General features: G+C 34.6%; 2 protein-coding genes across 14 annotated transcripts in view; one reads left to right on the top strand and one right to left on the bottom strand.

Moving 5' to 3' along the window:
- Positions 1-885: 885 nt before the first annotated feature.
- RabGGTa (Rab geranylgeranyltransferase subunit alpha) lies at positions 886-2,775 on the top strand. The gene is made up of 2 exons (XM_073967909.1): positions 886-2,529; positions 2,593-2,775. The coding sequence occupies exon 1, from the start codon at positions 913-915 to the stop codon at positions 2,497-2,499; it is 1,587 nt and encodes a 528-aa protein (XP_073824010.1). The 5' UTR covers positions 886-912; the 3' UTR covers positions 2,500-2,529; positions 2,593-2,775.
- Positions 2,776-15,212: 12,437 nt separating this feature from the next.
- The window catches only part of cno (adherens junction formation factor afadin), a 267,454-nt gene continuing 258,052 nt past the window's right edge, over positions 15,213-24,614 (bottom strand). For 8 of the 13 annotated variants that reach the window (XM_073967792.1, XM_073967849.1, XM_073967801.1 and 5 more), the window contains 5 exons: positions 22,606-22,749; positions 22,239-22,413; positions 16,496-18,875; positions 16,246-16,367; positions 15,213-16,171 (listed from right to left, as the gene is read on the bottom strand). In XM_073967792.1, the coding sequence (XP_073823893.1) occupies positions 15,982-16,171; positions 16,246-16,367; positions 16,496-18,875; positions 22,239-22,413; positions 22,606-22,749 (3,011 nt within the window). In that variant the 3' untranslated portion in view covers positions 15,213-15,981. Of the gene's footprint in view, positions 16,172-16,245; positions 16,368-16,495; positions 18,876-21,928; positions 22,008-22,238; positions 22,414-22,605; positions 22,750-24,614 lie in introns of those variants that run through there. The other 5 variants (XM_073967830.1, XM_073967857.1, XR_012410244.1 and 2 more) reach the window with 3 other exon arrangements.

Here is a 24,614-nt window from a genome sequence, read left to right as displayed (position 1 = left end):
TTTTAGCAAAACTTACGAATGAAAGTTTTATCAAATATTGATATTAATTTAAATTTGTTCCAAAAGTACGGGAGTGTAAAAATTACAATTTTTGTAAAAATTCTGCTGACATTTATCTGCAAATCGGATGCCAGCAATCACGATGTCAGATTAGCCAAACTTGTCAAGTAGAAAATAAGTGAATGGCATTTTTTTCACTGTCATAACATATAAAAAGTGAAACTCTAAGTTCCACATGTTTTTGTAATACGGGATAGCTATGCAGGTACATCTACCATTATTATTGTACCATGCCATTTGACGTTTTAAGCCATGGCTGCAGGGTGGCATTTCTCAGTGATTTTCATACCTGGCCTACCTCTCCTTTATTGTACCATGCTTACTTCATTGGGTCCGTTCCTTTACGTGCAAGAATCTTCAAGTTTTACCACTTTTTACTCGAAAAGCGTTCCTTTACTTCAGACAACATACAACTTATATGGGGACAGTTTACAACTTTTGCTATTTTTGCCGGTATTACAATTTTCAATAGTAAGGGAACAGACCAATTGCTTTAATTTGCATTTCAAATGTAACGACTTCCTCATTGTATTATTAGCATGAGTGAGTCGTCCTGTTGTCAGATTGGCATCACTTATTTCCCTAACCGTTGGAAAATATGCTTGCATAATTATTAACATAATTGTTTGCTACAGTTATTAATATTTATACGAAAGCATTGTATTTTCCCATTTTATCAATGTTATGATTTCATTATCTTTCATAAAAAAACAGGTCGTTTTTCTACATTTGCCATTGGTTTAGCCACCCTGTAAGTTCGGTGAAATTGGCAGCACTTTTATTGAGGTATCATTTCAATTTGAATGAATAAAATATTTTGACGTTAGCATCAGCTGTTTCTCATCATTGTGAATGGTATGTGTCATTATTGTTATTGCGAATGAATTATTTATTGTACATCAGAAAGAAAAAAGGATTGAATATTTTTTGCACGGAACGAATAAATCTGGAAGTAAAAAGAGACATAGCTTCAAAATGCACGGCCGCCTTAAAGTACGTACCACCGAAGAGGAACGGGAGCGCAAAAAGAAGGAACAAGCATTAAAAGTTAAGGCTTACAAGGCAGCTACAGCAAAGATAAGCGTCAAGAGGCAAAATAATGAATACGATGATGAAATGCTGGCCTACACTACACCCATTTTACAACGTAACCCCGATGTTTCCACTCTTTGGAACATACGAAGGGAATGTATTTTGGCCAAGCTAAAGAAAATCAAGGAAGAAGAAGATATGGAACTAGAAGAACGCATCCTAAATGTATTAGAGACTGAAATTTCACTGACCGAACAATGTTTGCTCGTCAATCCAAAGAGCTATAATATTTGGCATCATCGTATGTGGCTGCTGGAACAATCACCCAAAGCCAATTGGCAGCGTGAGGTTATGTTGTGCAATAAATACTTAAAGATGGACGAAAGGAATTTTCATACATGGGACTATAAACGTTATGTGGTGGAGAAGGCTCAAGTACCCAAGGAAGAAGAATTGGATTTTTGTACGGAGAAAATTAAAGTGAATTTCTCCAATTACTCTTCATGGCATCATAGAAGTTTATTGCTGCCCGCTCTTTACCCTTATGAAGGTGATGCCAAACCCAAACGACCCATGAGCGAAGAGAAGCTAAAAGAGGAATTGGAAATGGTACTTACTGCGGCATTTACTGATCCTTATGACAGCTCAGCATGGTTTTATCAACGATGGCTTTTGGGCTATTCCCAACCGGAATTAGCTGTGTGTGCATTTAGATGTAGCAAGGACAAGACTGTCTTGTCATTTACCAAACCCACTACCAAGGAAGATTTAAAAGTAATACTCAGGAATGGTGAACAAACACAAGAGATAACTGATTTTCTAACACTCAATAAAGGGGTCTCTGATACAATTTTCTATAGCAAACTGAATGTGGAGAATCCTTCACAATACCAACTCTTAGAAGTTTCCTCGAAGGCTCTTAAAACTATTACTCTACCTCTTAATAAATACGCTGAAGATATTTATTACTTCCATCCTTTGGATGCCTCAACCACCTATACCCCAGACGTATTAGAACAACTTAAATCTCAACTGGAGTCGTGCGAAAGTCTATTGGAATATGAACCTGATAGTAAATGGTGTTTGCTAACATCAGCCCTACTGATGAGGGCCATTGATTGTAATGAGTATCATGACAAAACTATGGAGTACTTAAAGAAATTGCAAAAAGTTGATAGTTTAAGAGAAAACTATTACAAAGACTTGGCTTCCAAGTGGATACTGCAAAAAGCTTTAATTGAATGGTCAAAGACTGGAGACAACCTCTTGAAATCGTTAGATTTGTCACAGGAGGAACAACTAACATGCCTTACTGATAAGCAATATTTAGTAGTAGCAGATGAAATAAAACTATCGGAGGAATTGACCAAACGTTATCAACAACTAAAATCTTTTAGCAATATTTAAAGACAAAATATTGGTACTCCTTAAACAAAGGTAAGGGGTAAAAACAAATTAAATATTATTTCTCATTAACTCAAGTATGATTTTTTCTTCCAGATAATATAAAACCTGGTACGGTTTATTCATCGCCTCACACATGGTTTTAGACAAGCTTTTATTCCTTTATTTCTTAGTAATATATATATTTATTCCAATATTCCATTGTAAACCAATTCATTTTAGGTTGAATAAAAATTATATCAAAATGTATTTATGGGAACATTAACATAATCACGTATGTACATAATTTGTGTTTTTTGATAATAAGGATAGGTACTAAGAGGTTGGCCAATATGACAAGTTCACTATTCACCAGATGGAAATTTCGAATTTCAAATGAAATTATTCAAATTACAAATGGCATAAGTCGAATTACAAATGAAATAGTTCGAAATAAAAATGAAATAATTTGATTTTCAAATGAAATAATTCGAATAAAAAATGGAATTCTCGAATTACAATTGAAATGTTTCGAATTACAATTGAAATGTTTCGAATTACATTGGAAAAAGGTGTAGAACACATATACAATGCTATGGTTTTTTTTCGATTTTTTGTCACTAATTTTTTGTCGTTACGTTACCGTCCATCATATAACACTCATGGTACAATCATTACAAGGTATGCCATAGCAAACAGCTGATTACAATTTTTTCTATTGGTTTGGTTATTCTTTCAAATCATTTTACATAATTTGTATATGTATGTGTATTGTTTTGAAAATATCCCAATAGAAAATCGAATCGTTGATGACATTTTCGTCGACGATTCGTTGACGAAATCTATGAAATTGTCATGCACGACAACTTGCATGACCATGTCTTGCATTGTGTCTTGGCAACAAACACAAAAAATGCTCAAAAAAGCGAGCTTTGAAATAATTGTTCATACATATATTTATGAAAATATTCAATTTTCAATTTGTAATAAATTCAATATTAAAAAATCATAGAATTTGGAAATCGCGTCACGATGTGTTATTCATACAAATTGCATTAACTAAAACGGTAAGTAAGATTAAATGGATTAAATTGCGTTAAAAGTAATTGTAGTTATTCTTTAAACACGTGGATTTAGGTTGAAGGCATGGCGAACTTTGAAAATCGCAATATGAAGCAGATGGTATATGGTAAGATTTTCGAATATATTAGTGATTATTTACAACAGTCATTTATATGCATATATTTTGTTTTGCAGAGTCTACAAAGTGAGCGAGATCGCCCTCAGTCGGCTGGGGAAAGAAGTGAGGCGAGGCAAAGCTGGAAGAAAGTGCTGATATGCAGAACATGCTGGAATTAAGTATAATTAATTTAAGATACAATTTGTAGACATAATATATGTACATATTTTATAATTTAATAAAAATAAAAATTTGACGCACGACAACAAACTGAAATTGTCTTTTATAGGGTCGTTAATGACAAATAGCAAGACAGTGTCTGTAAAGCTGTCGTCAACGAAATAACGGGTTTTTTGTCTTCGAAGTCGTCGTCGACGACTGCCTCGCTTACCTTGTCGCCCATGTTGTCGTGCATGAATACTGGGACACTTGTGTGAAAATGTCGTCAACGATTCCAAAGGGCTGTCTGCAAGGAGTCGTGAACGAATTGGAAATGTCGTGCACGATTCATCAATGTTGTCTTAAAGACATTTTCTATTGGGATATTTTAAACATATTAAAATTCAGTCGGAATCAACATTTTTATACCCTCAGTATTTGTGCTAACACATCGAAATAATGGTTTTAGACCCCAAATATGTTTGGCGAAATGTGTTTCAGACAATTTGGAGTCGATTGAGCAATGTCCGTCCGTCTGTCTGGCTGGAGCGCACGATAACTCTCGAGCGGATAAACCGATTCGGTCCAAAATTTGGCTTTGGTAATATTTTGTCCAAACTTAGTTTAAGTTCGGAGATGGGTTATATCGGTCCACTCCTTCCGGTACCTCCCCCACAAAACTTTGGAAATGTTCGGAAAATTTGTGCGCACGATAACTCTTGAAGGGAGTAAACGATTTGACCCCTACTTTGCACATCGTGAAATTTCTACTAGACAGATGAGGTTCTAATATGGACCCAATCCGTCCAATCCTTCGGGTACCTCTCCCACAGAAAATTTCGGAGAAAGTTTAGTTAAGGAACTGCTCTCGAATCGCTCTATACGACAGTACAAGTTTCATCAGGGGCAAGTCCATACTTTCTGAGAAAATAGCCTGAAAGGTGCAAAAAAAACCCTATGACACCGTGTGTAGTGGTTGGAGCGCAAGATAACTCTTGAACGGATCTGCCGATTCGGTCCAAAATTTGGCCTTCATAATATTTTGTTCAAACTTAGTTTAAGTTCGAAGATAAGCCATATCAGTCCACTCCTTCAGTTACCTCCCCCCACAAATGTTCAAAAATGTTCGGAAAAATTGTGCGCATGATAACTCTTGAAGGGAGTGACCGATTTGGTCCATACTTTACACATCCCAATATATGAGGTTCGAATATGGACTATATTTGTCCACTCCTTCGGGTACCTTCCACACAAAATTTTGGATAAGTTCACTTTAAGAACTGCTCTGGAATAACTTTGATTTTTGTTGAAGCAACTTTCATTCGCTGTCTCAATTACGACGGTAAAAGTTTTTTCAGGGGCATACGTAAACCCTCTATGGCACCATGTAGTGGCTGGAGAGCACTGCAACTCTCGAACCAAATACTGAGTTGATCCACACTTTGCATATTGTAATATTTCTTCGAATATTAGATGAAATTCAAAGGTGGTGCTTGATCCACTCCTACCGATACCTCCCCTACAAAAATTCGAAAATTTTAGCTAAAATAGTACGCGCGATATCTCATAAACAGAGCAACCCGGTTAAGGGTCTGTACCAGAGTCCATTAAAAATGTTTACCTAGTGGTCCTGTTTACAGCGATATCATGTTTTTCGAAGGCAAGTACATGCTTGCTGATATAATGGTCCAAAACCTCTGAATTATATGGTGACCAACTTAAACGGCAGGTGGTCGCGGTAGCTATCGAGGGGAATGACACCCAAAATAAGACCCACTTTCAAAACGGAATATGTCGGTCCATTCCTTTAGATACCTTCCCCGCAAAACTTTTTGAGCTTCTATCCAAAACCATATTATTGTCGGCGAAGCCGACAACATTTATTGAAATGAAACAAACTTTTGACCATATATAGAACCTGACTCTGTAAAGAAAACTTGGCCTCCCATTAATTTTTCGCGTTTTCAGTTATAATTATAATAAGAAAATACAACCAGGCCTTGCATTCACAATTTTTCAAACCTGACCTACCTTCTAGATTTTTTGTACCACGAGTAACACTGATACATACCATTGTAGAATTTACTTAATAAAAATAACTTTTTTATTAAATCGAGAAACAAATTTATTTAATCGCTTTGCATCTAATTATTTTTCATCTAACATTTATAAATAGTTTTATGAACAACTTCTAATAAACAATTATTTGTATATACTTTTGGGAATTTTGAGTTTTTTCTCTTGTTTTATTAACAACGATTCAAAAAAAATATATATTTGTAGTTACGAGTTGAATAAAATAATTGATCGTCTGTCTATTTTTTGCCTTGTTTATTTCAATTAAATATTTATATGTTGTTTTTATTTCAGTAAATATTATAGTGTATGTACCTTAACTATTTAGTTGTGTATAATTTAAAACCCGTTCATTGATTTTTAATCAAAGTTAATTTTTTATAGTTTTTTTAGGAAAACTTTTTTGCTTGGTCCATTCGTAGTTCAATTCTCATGTGACTTTCAAAGACATATTCATTCTCTCCTTATGGTTGTATTTTGTTTAGAGTATTTTGTAGGATGATTAGGTTTTCTTGTGTTTTAATTTGCACCTTTATTTAAAGCTTAAACGGTATAGGGAACGTTTGGTTTTCATCTAAAATAGTTTTGATTTGATCTTTCGAAAATATTTTTTTCTTGTTTGTAAGATTTGAATATAGTACAACACTACACATTTTTTATAAAAAAAAAACTTCATACTTCTTTATTACAGGTTATATTTTGTTATTGGTTGAATGTTTCTAACAAATTTCAGACTTTATATTCTATTAAGATTATTCTGACCAATAACAAAACAGAACTTGTAAGTAGTGGCCATAGTATGTATTACTATTTTTAATTCAGCAAAAAATATGCATGTAAGTAATATTGGTCATTTGTTTACACTTTTGGTTAGTACTTACCATTAAGATTGGTAGATTGGTGTAGGGTCATGGTAGAACAAATACAAGGTAAAGTTAATACTACAACAAATACAACTCGAACAACAACCACAAAGGAATTTGTTTTTGTTTGTAAACCTTAGTGTCAACGTAAATGTAAACAAAACAAGGAAATGTCTATAAATTATTGGAATTTAAAAAACTAATAATTTTTCACATTTGATTGAATATTTTGGAAAACATGAATGAAAACTCGTTAGATTTTCAATTTGAATGTTTCCATATCATTCCACTAAATGCATAATTTCTCGCAGAAAGTAGAATACTTGCAAAAATGTTTCGGGTCGCTGGTAATTCATTGAAAAAAGAGAAGATGTTTCAATCATTTGCTTTTGAAAACAAAAAAGCACATGTTTATTAGGGCTTTATTCTTTTCAAGTTTAACAAAATACCACACATATTAACAAATATTGTACCGTCTCTATAAGCGGTGTTTTAGTGTGCGGCATGTCGTTTGGACCTGGAGGAGGTTACATGTCAATGATATGAAGCCGTCTTTATGGGAAATAGTTTTTTTTTCTGATGAATAAATTTATTCTTCAAAAATATATATCCCTAATATACATCGAACATAGAAATAAATACATAAAATGTCGAATGGAATTTGACACTAACACTACAACCCAGTTCAGTCAGCTGGGTATTGCTGCTACCTTTTCTTGTTCTACCATGGTGTAGGGTATTGTTTTGAAACTTTGGTATTTATTATAATAAAATAGGAATTTATATTTTAAATATTTTATGCCAGGTTTACATTTACGAAATTCACTCGATTTCAACAGCCAATTCCATTGCTTAAACGTCGAATGAAATCCAATGAATTTCAGATGGCATTTCATTTGACGTATACGCAAAGGAATTCACATTTGACATCCACTCGATTTCGTAAATGTACTATTACACTGTGCAACACGAAAATTATTAACCATATTCTGACACCGCAGTGTGATAGAACACCAAAAATGAGAAGACACGTGTCTCGCCGTTTTTCCCTATCTCATCAACTTTCGCGGTTATATGCCTCCAAAGGTTTGAGGCTTTAATTTAGAAAGGGTCATTTAGTCAGGACTATGTCTTCCAAACCGTTAGGAAATTTGAATTTATTTCAGAGGCAAAGTTGTAGCTCTTGCCTTAAAGAACAAAAATTGTGAACACATATATTCCATCAAGCTTCATCTGCAAGGTCAAAATTGCCATGGTCAAATTTCTTTTAAATATTTTTCTCATGTTTTGTTATACAGCTTTCAAACCGATCAAATTTGAAGCAAATAACCAACTACAAAAATGTACCTCAGATCTCAATAAACAACTTTCTAGAATATACGAACTCTGTACAAACGGATCTTAATGGTCAAAATAGCAAAACAATTGCGATTTTTAACCTCTTTTCTTGGATTCTGCCCCATAGATATTAAAACGTTCTAAATTCAAGAAAACAATCAACCACAATAATGTAGCAAATTCTTCAATAAACAACTTTCTGGAATATGCGAAATGTCTATGAACGGTTCTTAATGGTAAAAATAGCAAAAATCTTTTGAAAATATCCAATTTTTATATTTTTTTCTCCATCTCTGGTCCAAAGATACGCAACCGCCCAAAAATTAAAGATACCCTCAACCACTTTTTAGAACATATGAAAATTCTAGGAATGATTCTTAGGGCTGAAATTCAAGAACAATAATTTTTTTCACATTCCCTCTGCTCAGGTTTGGAAATAACAAACTGTTAAAAACTTAAGGAAATTTGAAAGGTTTGTTATTTACGGACCTGAACAGGAAAAAATGATCTAAAGTAATCGGATTTTGAGCTTGAAGAATCGTTCCTAGAATCTTCATTTGTTCTAGAAACTTGATTGTTGAAATCTAAGGTACATTGAGTAGTTGACTGTATTCTTAATTTTTGTATTCTTAAAAATTGGATATTTTCAAAAGATTTTTACCATTAAGAACCGTTCATAGACATTTCGCATATTCCAGAAAGTTGTTTATTGAAGAATTTGCTACACTATTGTGGTTGATTGTTTTCTTGAATGTAGAACGGTTTAATATCTATGGGACAGAATCCTAGAAAAGAGGTTAAAAATCGCAATTGTTTTGCTATTTTGACCATTAAGATCCGTTTGTACAGAGTTCGTATATTCTAGAAAGTTGTTTATTGAGATCTGAGGTACATTTTTGTAGTTGGTTGTTTGCTTCAAATTTGATCGGTTTGAAAGCTGTATAACAAAACATGAGAAAAATATTTAAAAGAAATTTGACCATGGCGATTTTGACCTTGCAGATGAAGCTTGAAGGATTATATGTGTTCACAATTTTTGTTCTTTAAGACAAGAGCTACAACTTTGCCTCTGAGATAAATTCACATTTCCTAACTGGTTCGAAGATATAGCCCTGACTAAATGACCCTTTTTACACCAAAGCCTCAAACTTTTGGAGGCCTATAACCGCGAAAGTTGATGAGATAGGGAAAAACGGCGAAACACGTGTCTTCTCCTTTTTGGTGTTCTATCACACTGTGGAGTCAGAATATGGTTAATAAAACATGACTCAAAAAATTACACACAGTGTTATTTTTGTTTTGGGGAGGACGGTTTATAATTTACAATTTCCTATTTGAAAATTCGGAGAAAAAGAGTTATAATTAAAGCATAATAACTATATTACAATTCTTTTTTGTTTTTTTTTCAAGAGTCGATTAAAATGTCGGTTAATGTTTTCAATTAATTTAATAATTGATGCGAATACCATTGCTTCGGTTTATTGATTCTGCATAAACATTGAAACAAATATCCACTTCATTATACATTTCAATATGTAGAGTGAGTGTAAATATGTAACATGTTCGTTCGTACTAAATTAATGGAAATTTGGAAAACATTCCTGGATCGTTAGATATTGAATGTGTTGACCATCGCTGAGCTGAGCAAGAATTTTGTATATGAGTATGTCTCAGGATGTTGATCGCTGAGGACTTTTCTACGCTTTAGAGGCTTTGTTGCAGCTTGAGTCGAAAATTGTCTGCAAATTTTGTCGTATTTGATAAAATCGTTCAAATGCGTTTTAATTCTGTTATAACTTAATACGCCCATTACAAATTATTGAAACTTAAAAATACCGAAAATAGGACGGTACCGTTTTATGGCAGGTATATGAAAGCGGGGCCCTGCACCGATCATTCTCTGCTGGAATATTTCATTCCCCAACGAAGACTAAATACCAAATGTTACTCATTTCGGTAGAATAATACAGTTAAAACTTTGAGAATATGGGGTTTATTTAAAAACGTGGCTAAATTCCAACTATTTCAGTTGGGAGCTATATAAAAATGGGACATATACCGACAATTCTCACCAGGAATATTTTAGACCCCCAAAGAAGACTAAATACCAAGGGGTCGATTTTGCATTACCACTAACTTGAATTGCGTTGTCAATTGTCAGCGCAACTGAGATGAAATGTTGTATCATTGGTGTCAACCTAACTGGGTTGTGGATAAACGTGTTATCGATCAGTGTTTTTTCAAACTTGTGAACTCTAAAATCCAAAGGGCATAATTCGCAAAAAAACTATTTTAAAATGATAAGTTCAATAGAATTATTTTTTAATGATGAAGAAAATGTACAGGACATTGCATCTATTAGAAGAAATTTGAGGGACAAGTCGAATCCATTGGAATTGCCATCTGCACTGTAAGTTGAAGCTCATGTTGGAATGATCTGTATAATCAGTAAATTATTTTAGATTTAAGACGTATTTTCGATTGAAAAGGATGCCGTAGTTTACATTGTGGAAACGTTAAAGGGTGACTTCAAAGTAAGTTACAGATCAACAGCAATACCCCCACTTTAAAAAGTGTGCGCTGCGTTGAGACTTTTTGCTGAGGGAAGTTTCCAAAAGTCCCATCAATCTATATCAGCCAAGATCACCCATATACGTTAACGTGACTGCAACAACAACATACGTACTCTTTATTCTCATCTGTCGTGGTTTTGCAACGGAAAGACACTCTCAGAGAGACTAATGAGCAAAATATTGTGAGCATCATAGATTCCATATTGTCGAACGTATTGAAGGAAGTTGTCCACTTGATAGAGGACAAATCGTTTCGAAATTGTCGGAGGAGGATAAAAGACAAAACAAAAATCATTTTTATTCAAAAACGAAATTTCCTGGTGTTGTCGGTATAGATGGAACCCATGTGCACATTGGATTTGCACTAAATTTGTTGTTTTATTGTTATTTTCACCATATTTTTGATACACAAAATTAATTAGTCATGCAAATAATCAATAAGTCTGTCTGGTTACTTTCCCAGCAAGAATTGTCCAGCAAGAACTTTCTCAAAGAGTAAGGGGTTTTTATTCTCTTTTGCTAGAAAATTGTAAAAAGTAAACAGACACTTCGCAGCAAAAACCAGCAAGCAATCAGCTGGCTTGCCAAAACAGAACAATTTGTCCGCCAATAAAGAAGCAAACACGTTGTATTTTATTAAACATAGAAAAGAAATTGAAAAAAGTTTTTTTCCACAAATTTGTTCTCCATAAAACAATACAATTAGACTAAGTTATTTCCACAAAAAATTGTTTTTAATTTTCACAAACATACATCATCCACAAATTAGAAACAGATGATTGATTGTTTTCAGGAAGAAGAAGAAGAAGAATTGCTTTGCCAGTTGCTGCTAGAAGAAATTTGTCCAGCAAGAATTTGCAAGCTCTCAGTGAAAGAACTGTCAAAATGACTCTCTCGAATCGCTCTCTTTTGCTGGTTTTTTGTGTTAACAGACGACTTCCAGCAACAATTGGTACAAATTGTTGCACATTTTAGGGTAACCAGACAGAGCTAATAATTGTTAAGAAAATGTTTTTTCCTTTCAATTTTACTTCTTGTTTCTTCGAAGACATTCACTGCAACTGAAAGTTGAAGGTTGCCATACATAAAGTAATTTTGACAACTGGCAACTCCACTCAACGATACTTGCTTTGGACCCCTAAATACCAAATTTCGGTTGCATAATGTGGAAAAAGCTTCTAAACACCGAACTTCGCAGGTACCCTTCCAGGTTTTTTTAACTACAAGTGGAGAAAGTTAGTCGGCGAGTAGTTAGGAAAGATATGCAGATAGGACTTAAAAGAGTAAGTCGTCAGTTTAAAGTTTAAAGCTTGAAGGAACTCAGAGTACTTTCCCCATAGACTTCTTGTGATATAGACAATAACTATGTCTGATAGGTATGAGACCGACGAGAACCTATTATCACCGAAGAGTCTTCTGTGTCTTTCTCCACCACATACTCACATAACCTGCAGTAATCGATATTGCTTTCATTCCACTAACATGTTGTGAAACTTGCAGAGTATCCCGTAATGATCTTAATAGAAGTTGCCGAGTTTGTTAATGAAAATTAAAATGCAAATGAATTAAAAGTACTAATAAAAGTTGAGGTAAGGACAGCAATAAACCGGCTGAAGAATAATAAGGCGGCAGGAGCAGATGACCTACCAGGCGAGCTGTTCAAAACCGGAGGCGACACGCTGATAAGGTGTATGCATCAGCTAGTTAGCACCATCTGGCAGGAAGAACGCGTACCCGACGATTGGAACGTGAGCATCCTATGTCCAGTCCACAAGAAGGGTGATATAACTGTGTGCTCCAATTATAGGGGCATAAGTCTGCTCCCTATTGCATATAAGATAGTATCTGGCATATTGTGTGAGAGACTAAAGCCTATGGTCAATGAAATTATTGGACCCTATCAGTGCGGCTTTAGACCTGGCAAATCCACCATTGACCAGATATTTACCTTGAGACAAATCCTGGAAAAGACCCAAGAAATGCAGATCGACACCTTCCATCTTTTCGTCGATTATAAAGCAGCATTCGACAGCCCTATACGTTCAAAGGTGTTCCAAGCCATGTCCGATTTTGATATTCCTGCAAAGCTCATTCGACTTTGTAGAATGACATTAACTGAGACGAGATCCTCAGTTAAAATTGGAAAGAACCTCTCCGAAGAGTTTACTACCAAAAGAGGTTTCAGACAAGGAGACGGCCTGTCGTGTGATCTATTCAACATCCTGCTGGAAAAGGTCATACGAGACGCGAAGGTCAAAAGAAATGGAACGATATACACGAACAGCCATATGTTACTGGCTTATGCCGACGACATTGACATCATGGGTCGATCGGTAAAGGAAGTAACTGACACCTTTGCAAAAGTCGAAAGAGAATCTGCTAAAGTTGGTCTGGCAGTAAACGGCGTAAAAACCAAGTTGATGGTATCGACGCGTAATATGTCCATAAACACCGCACCATCTGTGAATGTTGGTACCTATAATTTTGAGGTAGTAAAGGACTTCGTCTACCTCGACACCGCCATAAACACAACAAATAACATCAGTTGTGAAATACGAAGAAGAATAGTGTTGGCTAACAGATGCTACTTTGGGCTGAGTAAGCAGTTTAGGAATAAAGCCACCTCTCGTCAAACAAAAATAATACTGTACAAAACACTGATACTACCCGTGCTAATGTATGGTTCCGAAGCATGGGTACTTGCTCAAGCAGATAAGGCAGTGCTTTGTGTGTTTGAGAGAAAAATTCTTCGAAAGATCTACGGGCCAATCTGTGTTGACTGCGAATATCGGCGTCGTACGAACATCGAGCTGTATCAACTATACAATGACATCAATATAGTTGAACGAATCGAGATACAACGATTGCGATGGCTAGGCCATGTTATAAGAATGAGTGATGATGAACCCGCTAAAAAGGCGTATAAATACGGGCCGCATGGAGGTTCTCGCAGATCTGGAAGGCCAAAGCTTCGTTGGAGCGAACAAGTGAAACGAGATATCACAAAGCTACATATCCCAGATTGGGAAAATACAGCAGCAAACAGAGAGGATTGGAGATTTTTTCTTAGTTCGGCTTATGGAACAAATGTTCTGTAAAAGGCCAGCTAAGTAAGTAAAGTAAGTAAGTAATAAAAGTTGGCGACACTGTTGATATCGGTAGGACTTAGCGGCAACCTTATTTTAGTTGATAACTTACAGAAAGATTTCGTTAATTACGCAATTATAAGCATTTTGATTTGCCGATTTTGATCGGAAATAAGAACAAAAAGACTTAGAGAATCCCAGTACAAATCTTTAAACAAGTTAACAACCTTGTAATTTATAAAGCAGGATTGAGTGCCAAGAGCGCAGCCTGTCAATCGACAAACACCACTACCGGCCACTCAGAACATCTTAACTTGATTTGTATCAGCTCCTGGGACTTTAATCTAGCATTTCCACTTGACGGTTGTACACAAAGACCACCGTCTTATCAATCTAATAGCCCGAAATATTATTCCTCAACTTTTACTTATTAAATTCTTACAGGAGTAATGCGCGTTTTTAAGCCTTTCTTTTTGCGCTCCTTAATATTCTTCTTCAATCGAATTTGGTGGTCAAGGATTACGCCGAGATGTTTTACTTCATTGTAAAGACCTAATAGAAATGTAAGTAAGAGGCCAGTTTTTGTCGGATTTACACCAAATTAAATATACAGACTTTGGAAAATGTTGATGATTTTCCATTTTCGACCTAAAAGAGTGCGGATCTAAATATTTGGACGTTACTCATAGTAGGTACAATAGAGGTTTTAAAGGTGAAATACCAAAAGATGAATGCCCACTTCAAAAGTGATTAAACGACTCTAATAAGATGAAAAGAGGTTCAAATATAACAAAATTAAAAATCTCACAAAAAACATTTGAAACTTTTGCATTGCGAAACATAGGATTGTTAGTTATGATAGTAGGCTATTTAGACATGAGCAAAATTTGGTTAGAATATTAAGGGCCTGTTTCACTATGTCGACAGAAAATGAATGAGAACGAAAAACACCTAAACTTTGCTTTTCATGGTAATATTGACTTTGTTTTTGCTTCGAAACAACTAAAAAATTTGAAAATCATACACGAGTTAAGTAGTTTTTCTTTCGTTTTCATTTTCGTTCGACATATTGAAACAGGCTGTAACAACTTGTGTATTATTTGTGTGAAAGTATTGTATATAAAAATTTTGTGAATCAGATTTAATAATAAATTTATAAAATTATTAAATATTATTTAAAAGTTATTCAAAAATAGATTTCAAAAAGCATAGGATTTATGTAAGTAAGTGGTTCATTTTAGTTATTTTTATTCTAAAAAGGTAATTTATATTGGACCATGTGGTTAATTGTTAAGGTTGTTGTTGTTGTTAGTTGTTTGCTATTAGTAACAATGTTTTATTATCTATTAATAATTAGTATAGATATTTACTCTTCAAAATTGGTTAATATATAATTAATTAAAAAAATGTTTTACTTATCGTATTTCTTTCAAAATTGAATTGTGGTGTTATCGGTTGGTTGTTTTCTTTGTTTTTATATATTTTTACATAAATATAATTCTTTTTTATTTAAAGAAATATCAATGATTTACAGATTTATGCATAAACTTAAGAGTCTATAATGTTTGTTGCTGTTTTTTTCTTTTTCACTCGATTAAACAAAAAATATTTATTTTAAAACTTAAAAAAAAGAGAACAGAAAACGAAGAAGAAATATGTTTTTATGTATATATGTATGTAATTCAAATTAATGTGAATGTGATCTATTTGTTTATGTTTATTACATTCCTAATAACTCTGTTAAAGTATTATTTAATTATACATAATTATATAAGTAGTAAAAATAAAAATAATGATACGATTTGTTTTAAGATAGACTAATGCTTTTTTGTTTTGTTTTATACACTTTTCTCTTTTAAAGCCTTAAAGCTAGAGTGGGGGGAGGGGGTGTGTTTTTGTTTAAAATAGTTTATAGTTAGGATAAAATAATAAGAAATAGAATGGAAATAAAATATTTCATAATAATAGTAATTATTATTATCATTATTGCCTTTTTGTAAGCAAATTCGTTATTAGGGGGTGTTTAATTTGTATTTTGCATAAATTTAGCTTAACAATTGTTGTTTTTTAATTCAATTAAGTGGGTGTGTGTTTTTTTTGTTTTGTTTAAAACATTCGAATATTTCCTCGGATATGAATTGAAATGTTGTTTTATGTACGATATAACTATTATAAATCTTGGCCACTTCTATTCCTTTGCCTACATACATACATCTCTCTTTATTGGTCGCTCAATGCACAGCATCAATGTCTCTTTGTGCCCTTGATATTTTCAGTTTATCTTTTGGTGTATTATCCTCACCCGATTCTAATGCAAACATTTTCATTTTCTCCTTAAAGGAAAGTTTTTCGGGTACAGCCTCGGTGTTGCGTTGTTGCTGCTGTTGTTGTTTCTCTGCCAAGCGGCGTGTACGTGGATCTCTGCAATATAAAGAGAAGACAGTTTTTATGTTAATTTTTGTTTGGAATATTTTCATAACTATGTATTTATTTACCTATAGACTTCTTGAGCCCCTATGACGCCGGGAGTTGATTGTACCGTGTTATTCCATGCAGCTGCATCAGGTGTGGCTGGCATTGAGGGCAACATAGATGCATCGACATTTTGTGGTAGAAACTAAAATTAAAAAAAAAAAAATACATATTTAAATGGGGAACAAAGTTGAGTTTAATTTTTAAAAATAATTAATTTAATTTGGGAGTATGTATTAGTTGATCACCAAAATTTGAATGGAGTATACTTACACTACTATCCTCTCGAATTGAATTCAAATCTGAAGAAGCTCCATTGTTACCCACCGCCGTCGATGACATACTATCTACACTACTATTGCTATTATTGTAGTCCATTTGATGATGTTGATAGACTGTCGAACCACCACCACCAACATAATTATTCTCCTCATCATGGAACGAAACACGCTTATTGTCACGCATCATCATTGCGGAAATCGATGATGGACTTGATGATGATGTTGCACTAAACATATCCATGGTCGATGAGGATGGCGATGATTGTTGTGAGGATATTAAATTATTTTGTATGTTGTTGTTATTGTTATTCAAGAGAATACTAGCAGCTGAGGATTTCTTTTGCATGTCCGCTGAATTGATGGTGGCTGTCTTTAAAAGACCAATCGAGGAGCTGCGCTGTTTCTGTTGTGACATTATCAAGTATGAACTATTACGTTCGGGTGGAGGTGGTGGTGGCCCTCCAGAATTCTCCATATTCATATTGTTGTCATATGAACTTGTTGTTGTTGTGGTGGTGGTGGTTGCGGCTGACGTAGAAGAGTTTGTGATGGACATGTGGGATATATCACGGGCCAATGATGAGATTGGATGTTCTGTTTGTAGATGCTTTTCATCGGCAAAAGATGCAGATTTTTGTGATTTAGAGGGTGAAGAAGGTGCCGTACTAGAACCATCATAACGATTGTTTTTCAAAATAGATTTTGGCTGGACTGTCGTGGTGCCAGTCACAATGGTTGTGGGTATGGTGCTGGGTGGTGGATTAGCTGGTATGGGAGGTGGTTGTATCGGTTCAGCTGCTGAGTTACGTGCCGATGACATGGGTGATGTTTCATTGGAATTATTGCTACGTTGATCCGATACAACAGAGGCGATTTTAACTTCAGTTTGACGGAAATTGGTCACTGGCGTTTGAATGACATTTTGTTGATGATTCAAACGGAAAACTTCTTGCACATTCTCTTTCTCGTATGAGGGTTCACTTTCATCTTCATGTTCTTCCATTTCCTGGGCTCTTCTTTCAAAATCCCTTTCGAGTATTAGGGTCTTAAGTTGTTCATCCTGTTGGGGTGTACGTTGGGCAATCGATGACAGTTCATTGATTTGTTGTTCCCGCCATTGACGTATGTGTTCTCGTCGTATTTCTACTTCCTTTTCGCGTTCTTCACGTTCCCATGGATTTGTGCCCAACAAGTTCTTGTTTTGTTGTAAAGCCGATGCGGAAACAGGTACATAACCGCCTTTGGGTGGATCTAAGGTACTGGCAATGTAATTCATGCCTGGTGTTATTTGTTGAGTGGCCTTGTAAAGGGGATGAGTGGTGGTGGGTGGTAGCGGTGGTTTTTCCTCAGCGGTTTGTGGTTGCTGTTGTTGTTGTTGCTGTTGAGAATACATGGTCTGGCTTAGATATGACTGAGGCGGAAATTGCTGTTGTGTGCCCGATAAACGATTTTGTTGTGGTTTTGGGGCTGTGGGTGGTTGTTGTTGTTGTTTTGGTGGAGTTAATTGCTGTTGTCCTGGCTTGGGAGGTAATGTCATGAAATTTCCTTGCTGTTGTTGTTGTTGCATTTGTGGCATATTTGGTGAATGTTGAGCTCCACCATCCATGTAATCTGGACGCATGTTTCTTCTTAGTGTTTGGGTTCCACCAGCTGGAGAATGTTGTGCTTGACCCAAGTATCCACCATTGTTTTGTTCGAGCGCATCACCCATGGATGAAACATTTTGCATACTTTGACTGGCTGCCATGGACATATTATGATTGCCCGGATGTGACGACTGTTGTTGTTGCTGCTGTTGTTGATACATATTACTGATGTTTGGCATAGACGGTGCCATCATTTGTTGCATCCTCAGACTCTGTTGTGACTGCATGTCACGTTGGAAATTCTGTGTGCTCTTTGAACGATTTCCCAATGTCATACTCTGTTGCTGTTGTTGTTCACGATAGAGTTGTTGTTGCTGTGCCGTCATATGATGCATGGGATGTTGTGAATGTTGTTGTTGCTGCTGTTGTTGTGTTGGATGTTGCATTGTTGACAAGTTAGTGGTACTAGCACTAAAGTTATGACCATGTTGTGCAAATTGTTGTTGCTGTTGTGTCATATGTTGATGTTGTGATGACGACGGCTGCTGTTGTTGATAATAGGCCGATTGTGGCCGATTTGGCAGCATATTAGATGAATGTGGAGATGTTATCATTGGATGTTGAGAATTTTGATGTGGCTGTTGTTGTTGCTGTTGGTAGGGATGGTTTTGGTGTTGATTTCCAGTTGGGCCGGTACCATTTGTTGGCGAGAGTATTGGATTTTGTGTGTTTTGTTGGGAATTTCCATTGTATGCGTTCATTGCGGAATGTGATGGCATGGGGGGTCTGAAAGAAATTTAAATTAAAGAGAAATGGTGGTTTAGTATAAGTTGGAGAAAAATAGGAACGAACGAAATTAAAAACGTAAATTTAAATGCCAATAGTACTAAGTAGTATAATCGCTTTAACTCGTAATGTCGTGGGTACCGGTGGTTTAAAAAAAACGGTATTTTCGGTATAATGAGTGTAGAACAAGGAAAGACTGCCTAATCGGACCGATTTTTAGTTATAGTTATACGAATCATTGGGATTCCACTGTCTAACTTCAATTAGTAGGATTGTGCTATACAAAAATTTTGAATGTAGAGTTTCAAAATTGACCGGCAGCGAAGTTTTGAAAAACTCCTTTTATCTATTTCTTTTTCAAAATAAAACAATTATTCAATACATTTTTTTGCAGAAAATAAGACGCTCTTAAAGATTAAAAAGAAGAAATATTCAGATAGGATTGAGGCCACAAACAGGAAGCCTTTGGCTAGTCATTTTAATTGGCTGTTCGTAGAGAACTTCGACAGTTACTGGGCCACGAGTACCTTGACCCTGCATACGATATTGTGAGGAACTAAAACATATGGCAGCCGTAACACCTGAATAAGAACTGCAGAGTTTTTCAGCTGGAAATCTTTGGTATATCTAAAAGTTAACGGTGATGTAAATGCCGATACACAAATTGCTCTGCTGAGAGCCAAGAGTCTATATACCCTCAGCATTTATGCTAACGAGGGTATATACACTTTAATACGGGCAAAATGTGCCTCATCGAAATAATGGTTTTAGACCCCAAGTATGTTTGGACGAAATGTTATTCAGACAATTTGGAGTCGATTGAGCTATGTCCGTCCGTATGGCTGGTGCGCACGATAACTTTCGAACGGATCAACCGATTCGGTCCAAAATTTGGCTTTCGTAATATTTTGCCCAAACTTAGTTTAAGTTCGAAGATGGGCTATATCGGTCCACTCCTTCCGGTACCTCCCCCACAAAAGTTCGGAACATTTTTGCGCACGATAACTCTTAAAGGAAGTAACCGATTTGATCTATACTTTGCACATGGTAAAATTTTTACTAGACTTAGACGAGGTTCCAATATGGACTCAATCGGTCCACTCCTTCGGGTACCTCCCACACAAAATTTCGAATAAGGCTTTGTTTTACATGTAAGGATTCAATTTAAATAACTAAATAGGATTATTTCATATGCACACTGAGTAGTGATAACATACAAATATGTTATATTATGTAATTCATTTTAATTGGCCTGATGGCTTGAATTATTGTAAAGTTGATTAATAAATAAATAAATAAGTTCAGATTAGGACCTGCTCTCGAATCGCTCTGATTTCTGTTGCAACAACTTGTATTCATTGCCCCCCATACCGTACAAGTTTCATCAGGGGCAAGTCCATACTTCCCGAGAAAATAGCCTAAAATTTGAAAAAAGCCCCTATGACACCGTGTGTAGTGGATGGAGCGCAAGTTAACTCTCGAATGGACTTGCCGATTCGGTCCAAAAGTTGGCCTTCGTAACATTTTGTCCAAACATAGTTTAAATTCAAAGATAGGACATATCGGTCCAATCCTTTAGGTAAACAAAAGGTAAAAAATGTTGGAAAAATTTGTGCGCACCATAACTCACGAAGGGAGTGACCGATGTAATCCATAATAATAATCCAATGTAATCCATAATAATAATCCAGATATAGATCAGGTTCGAATATGGACTATATTTGTCTCCTCCTTCTGGTACCTCTCACACAAAATTTCGGATAAGTTCACTTTAAGACCTGCTCTCGAATCACTTTGATTTTTGTTGAATAGATTTCAACCGATTTGGTCTTCGTCATATTATATCCAAACTTAGTTTCACTAAAATGCTAGGACGATATCACTTGAATGGGACAATCAATTTAGTCCAAACTTTGGATCTCCTAATATTTTGTCAAAATTTAGTTTAACTTCTATAATGGTCCATATCGGTCCTCCCTAAGGGTACCTCCCTCACAAAAGTTAAACATTTGTGTCTTAGCGCAGTTAATTCCTAATCCAAATTTTTATCGGCAAGTTCAAATGTCCAAAAAGGGCCACAAAATTCTGAAGAGACCTTAAATACATTAGATCTGTCCGTAGGTGAAAGTTTCACTTCACATTGGCTGAGGGTATATATCTGTCGGCAAAGCCGACTGACACTTTTTTACTTGTTAAAATAACTCAAATCCTATTCTATTAAATCTGAAGTCCGTCGGTTAAACCACACAGAATACTGTACTAGTATGTATAGGGCCATAGTACGAAAGTATTATAATTCGACAAGTTCTTCTGGGATTGTAAGTCAAGTGAGTTGTGACCTAATGGGCAATCTTTACATTGAATAGAAGGTCGTAAACTCAGGAAGATGTGGTCGATGGTATATACATTATCATATTAATCATGACTTAATCTAAAACAATCAATACTCATTTACGTCAGGAGGACATTACGACAATTTCACCTATTAAGTGACACCCTACAGTGAGATATATTTTAAGGCTATCAGAAGAGGCTTCCGGGAAGAATGTATTTCCATGGTGTGCAAAGATTAAAACTCTTGCATCAGTTTGGGTCACAATAATGCGATCAACAGAAAAAGATCGGATATTTAAAACCGGATTTGGAATAAAAAATTTTCTTTGAAGTATTTCCGATTCAGCGAACCTATTAGATAACTGAAAAGTCTTTCAGTGAAGCGAAGTTAACTGTATACATAAAGGGCATTGCTTTCGTTATATACCTGAGATTTTGTAAAGAACTGTCTTGGCAATTCTCAAGCATTTAAGTAAATTAAAAAAGTAGCAACATATAAAATATAACCTCAAAAAATAAAGTGTTTTAAATATTTAAGACAAGTGTGTATTATGGTAAGTTGATATATATTTGTAGTGTTTAAAGTAACATTTGTGTGTTTTTGTGTAGGACAATCAAAACGAAAAAGCAAATTTGTGTGTTTTGTTAGACACCAAACATTAAAACATTGAATAGGCACAGTGGGAGGCATAGTTTTTTTATTGTTTAGTTCTACTCACATTGGTCATTTCTAAAACTTGAACTTCTTTTTTAATGGGTATAAAACCATAAAGTAATTTCTTAATACGTAAAGTAATCCTAACAGTAATAATTGGTTGTGTGTAAGCATTTATTCAAAACAAAAAAGAAGAAAGAGGAATAGAAAAGAATAAAAATAGAAATTAAGATATAAAATGTGATACCAATTCCAATAATAATTTATATTTTTTGGTTAAATGTACTCTAAACACCACAATAATAAACAAATTTTAAGTCCAAAGATGTTCCAAAGTTTATAGAAAAATATTTTCGGTCAATTTCTTTACTTACCTTTCACTTAAAATTGGCTGGGATTGATTTTGATTGCGATATACGCTTAAATTTTGATAGAAGCCTTGTTCGTTGTTATTGTTATTATTGGTATTGTTGTTACTTAAGGTATTATTCAAATTTGTCGCTGGATTGGCCAAACTATGGGTACTGCGTGATTTTGAATTTGCCATGGCTTTAAAAAGAAAAACAAAAAATTTTGTTATTAAATTTAAATTAAAAACTTAAAAATTTCGTCGAATTGGGTTAAGAGAATGGTATAACTAGATAATTATTAAAAGAAAATTAAATTATAACCAAATTCTCTTATCAATATTCGACTATTTAAAAAAAAATAAAATAAATAAATAAAAATAATTGAACTTACAAATAGTGCCACTGCCCATATGATGATGTAGTGCTGGCACTGATTTACTATTGGCTAAATGATTATTTGCTATGTGTGGACCACCAACATTTTTACCATCAGCACCCATACGTGTTAGATCACGTTCAGACATGCGACGATTACCTGGATATTTGGTGCATTGGTTTTCATTTGTTGAAGTGGATTTTAAGCAGGTGTTAATTGGCGGTTACGAGTCAATTTGTAATGATGGTTAAAGTAAAATTTTTCATGAAAAACAATGGAAAAGAATTATAAATTAGTTAAAGTTTCTTAGATGTAAATAAAATATTATTCAAATTCAAAATATAATTCAAATAACAATACAAATTAATAAACATTTATATTAAGCGAAAATGAATCTACAGTTGCGTTCAAAATAATAGGAGCGCCCATACAAAAAAAGAAAATTGTCAAAAAATATGGTTAAACTTACCCATTTTGGTTTATTTTGAATTTGTTTAACATTGTTGACATCCCAACAGTTAATTCATCAGCAGAAATGTGGCAATCTGTTTTAAATTATTTACTGTTTACACCAACATTATAAATCGTGTTTAAAGTTTTTGTTAAAAAAAATAGGAGTGTGGAAGAAAAAGGACGGTAAAAATAGTTTTAGTTAAGTTTGAGATCAAAATTGTCAATATTTTAGTCAACAGTAGTAAATCCAATAGATTTTATGAGATTTGATTGCTGTTTGAAAACAAAAGTCCTTTGGAGGTAGCCAAAAAACAGGCGATTGTCCTTGCAGACATTTTTCCCATAAATTGAGCACTTATTGGGCAACTCAATGGATTTTGTAGACAAAAGCCTTAACGATTAGATTTGTTTGATGCTATGGATGTTATCTCTAACAATATATAATGATTGGTATCCCATAAATTTGTGTATTCTGATCCTTGAGCCAAGCTTAAGACAGTTTACATTAGCCCTTAAGGCAAGGATCGGCCAAAAAAGCGTATCTATAAGGAATTTATTCCCCAAACTAAATAATATTTAATAGTCCTAAGGATGCTAACCTTGTGTATGCAATCAGTTTCGCTTCTATTCAAAAAATGTTTAAAACGTGAACGGTTGAAATGTACTTTGACCCATTTAGTAATAGGCAGGCTGGGGTTGCACTATGGTTGGTATACGCCGTAATATATTTTTCAATATAAACTTACGTTTTTCACTCAAAAATACTTCATTTAGGTTAGTTTCATTAGAAAACTGTTTATTATACGGTGCAAAACCTAATAAAAATAATCTTAGGCCAACTTCAAAAGTTTGTCTTTAAAGTTTCCTTCTCAACAAAGCGTTTTGAAAAATGTCTCATATGTGCCAATCATCCAGTTATTCAAAAATGAACCATATAATGAATTCTGCGTGCAGTTAAGATGCTAAGGGCTTCAAAACATCACTTGATCGAGAAATTAATGTCTTATAGATACGCTTTTTTAACCGATTCTTACGTAAAGAGGTAATGGAAACCGGCTTTAACTTGGCTCAAGGATCAAAATACACAAATTTCTGGGATACCGATCATTATATATTGTTCGAGATAACAGCCAGAACATCAAGAAACTCTAATCACTAAAGTTCTGTCTACAAAATCCGTTGAGTAACCCAATAAGTGCTCAATTTATTGAAAAAATCGCTGCAAGGACAATCACCTGCTTTTAGGCTACCTCCAAAAGAACTTTTGTTATCCAACAGCCATCAAATATCATAAAATCTATTGGATTCACTACTATCAACTAAAATATAGGCAATTTTGATCTTAAACTCAACTAAAAATATTTTTATTTTCCTTTTTCTTCCGCACTCCTATTTTTTTGAACAACAAATTTTAAGGCGATTTATAATGTTGGTGTAAACAGTAAATAATTTAAAACAGATTGCCACATTTCTGCTGATGAATTAACTGTTGGGATGTCAACAATGTTAAACAAATTCAACATAAACCAAAATGGGTAAGTTTAACCATGTTTATTCGACCATTCCCTTGG

This window comes from Musca autumnalis, unplaced genomic scaffold, assembly GCF_047663935.1.
Source record: "Musca autumnalis isolate F117 unplaced genomic scaffold, ASM4766393v1 scaffold_1, whole genome shotgun sequence".
Taxonomy (NCBI): Eukaryota; Metazoa; Arthropoda; class Insecta; order Diptera; family Muscidae; genus Musca; species Musca autumnalis.
Note: the sequence above shows the minus strand (reverse complement) of the source record. Positions and strands in the feature narration are given on the sequence as shown.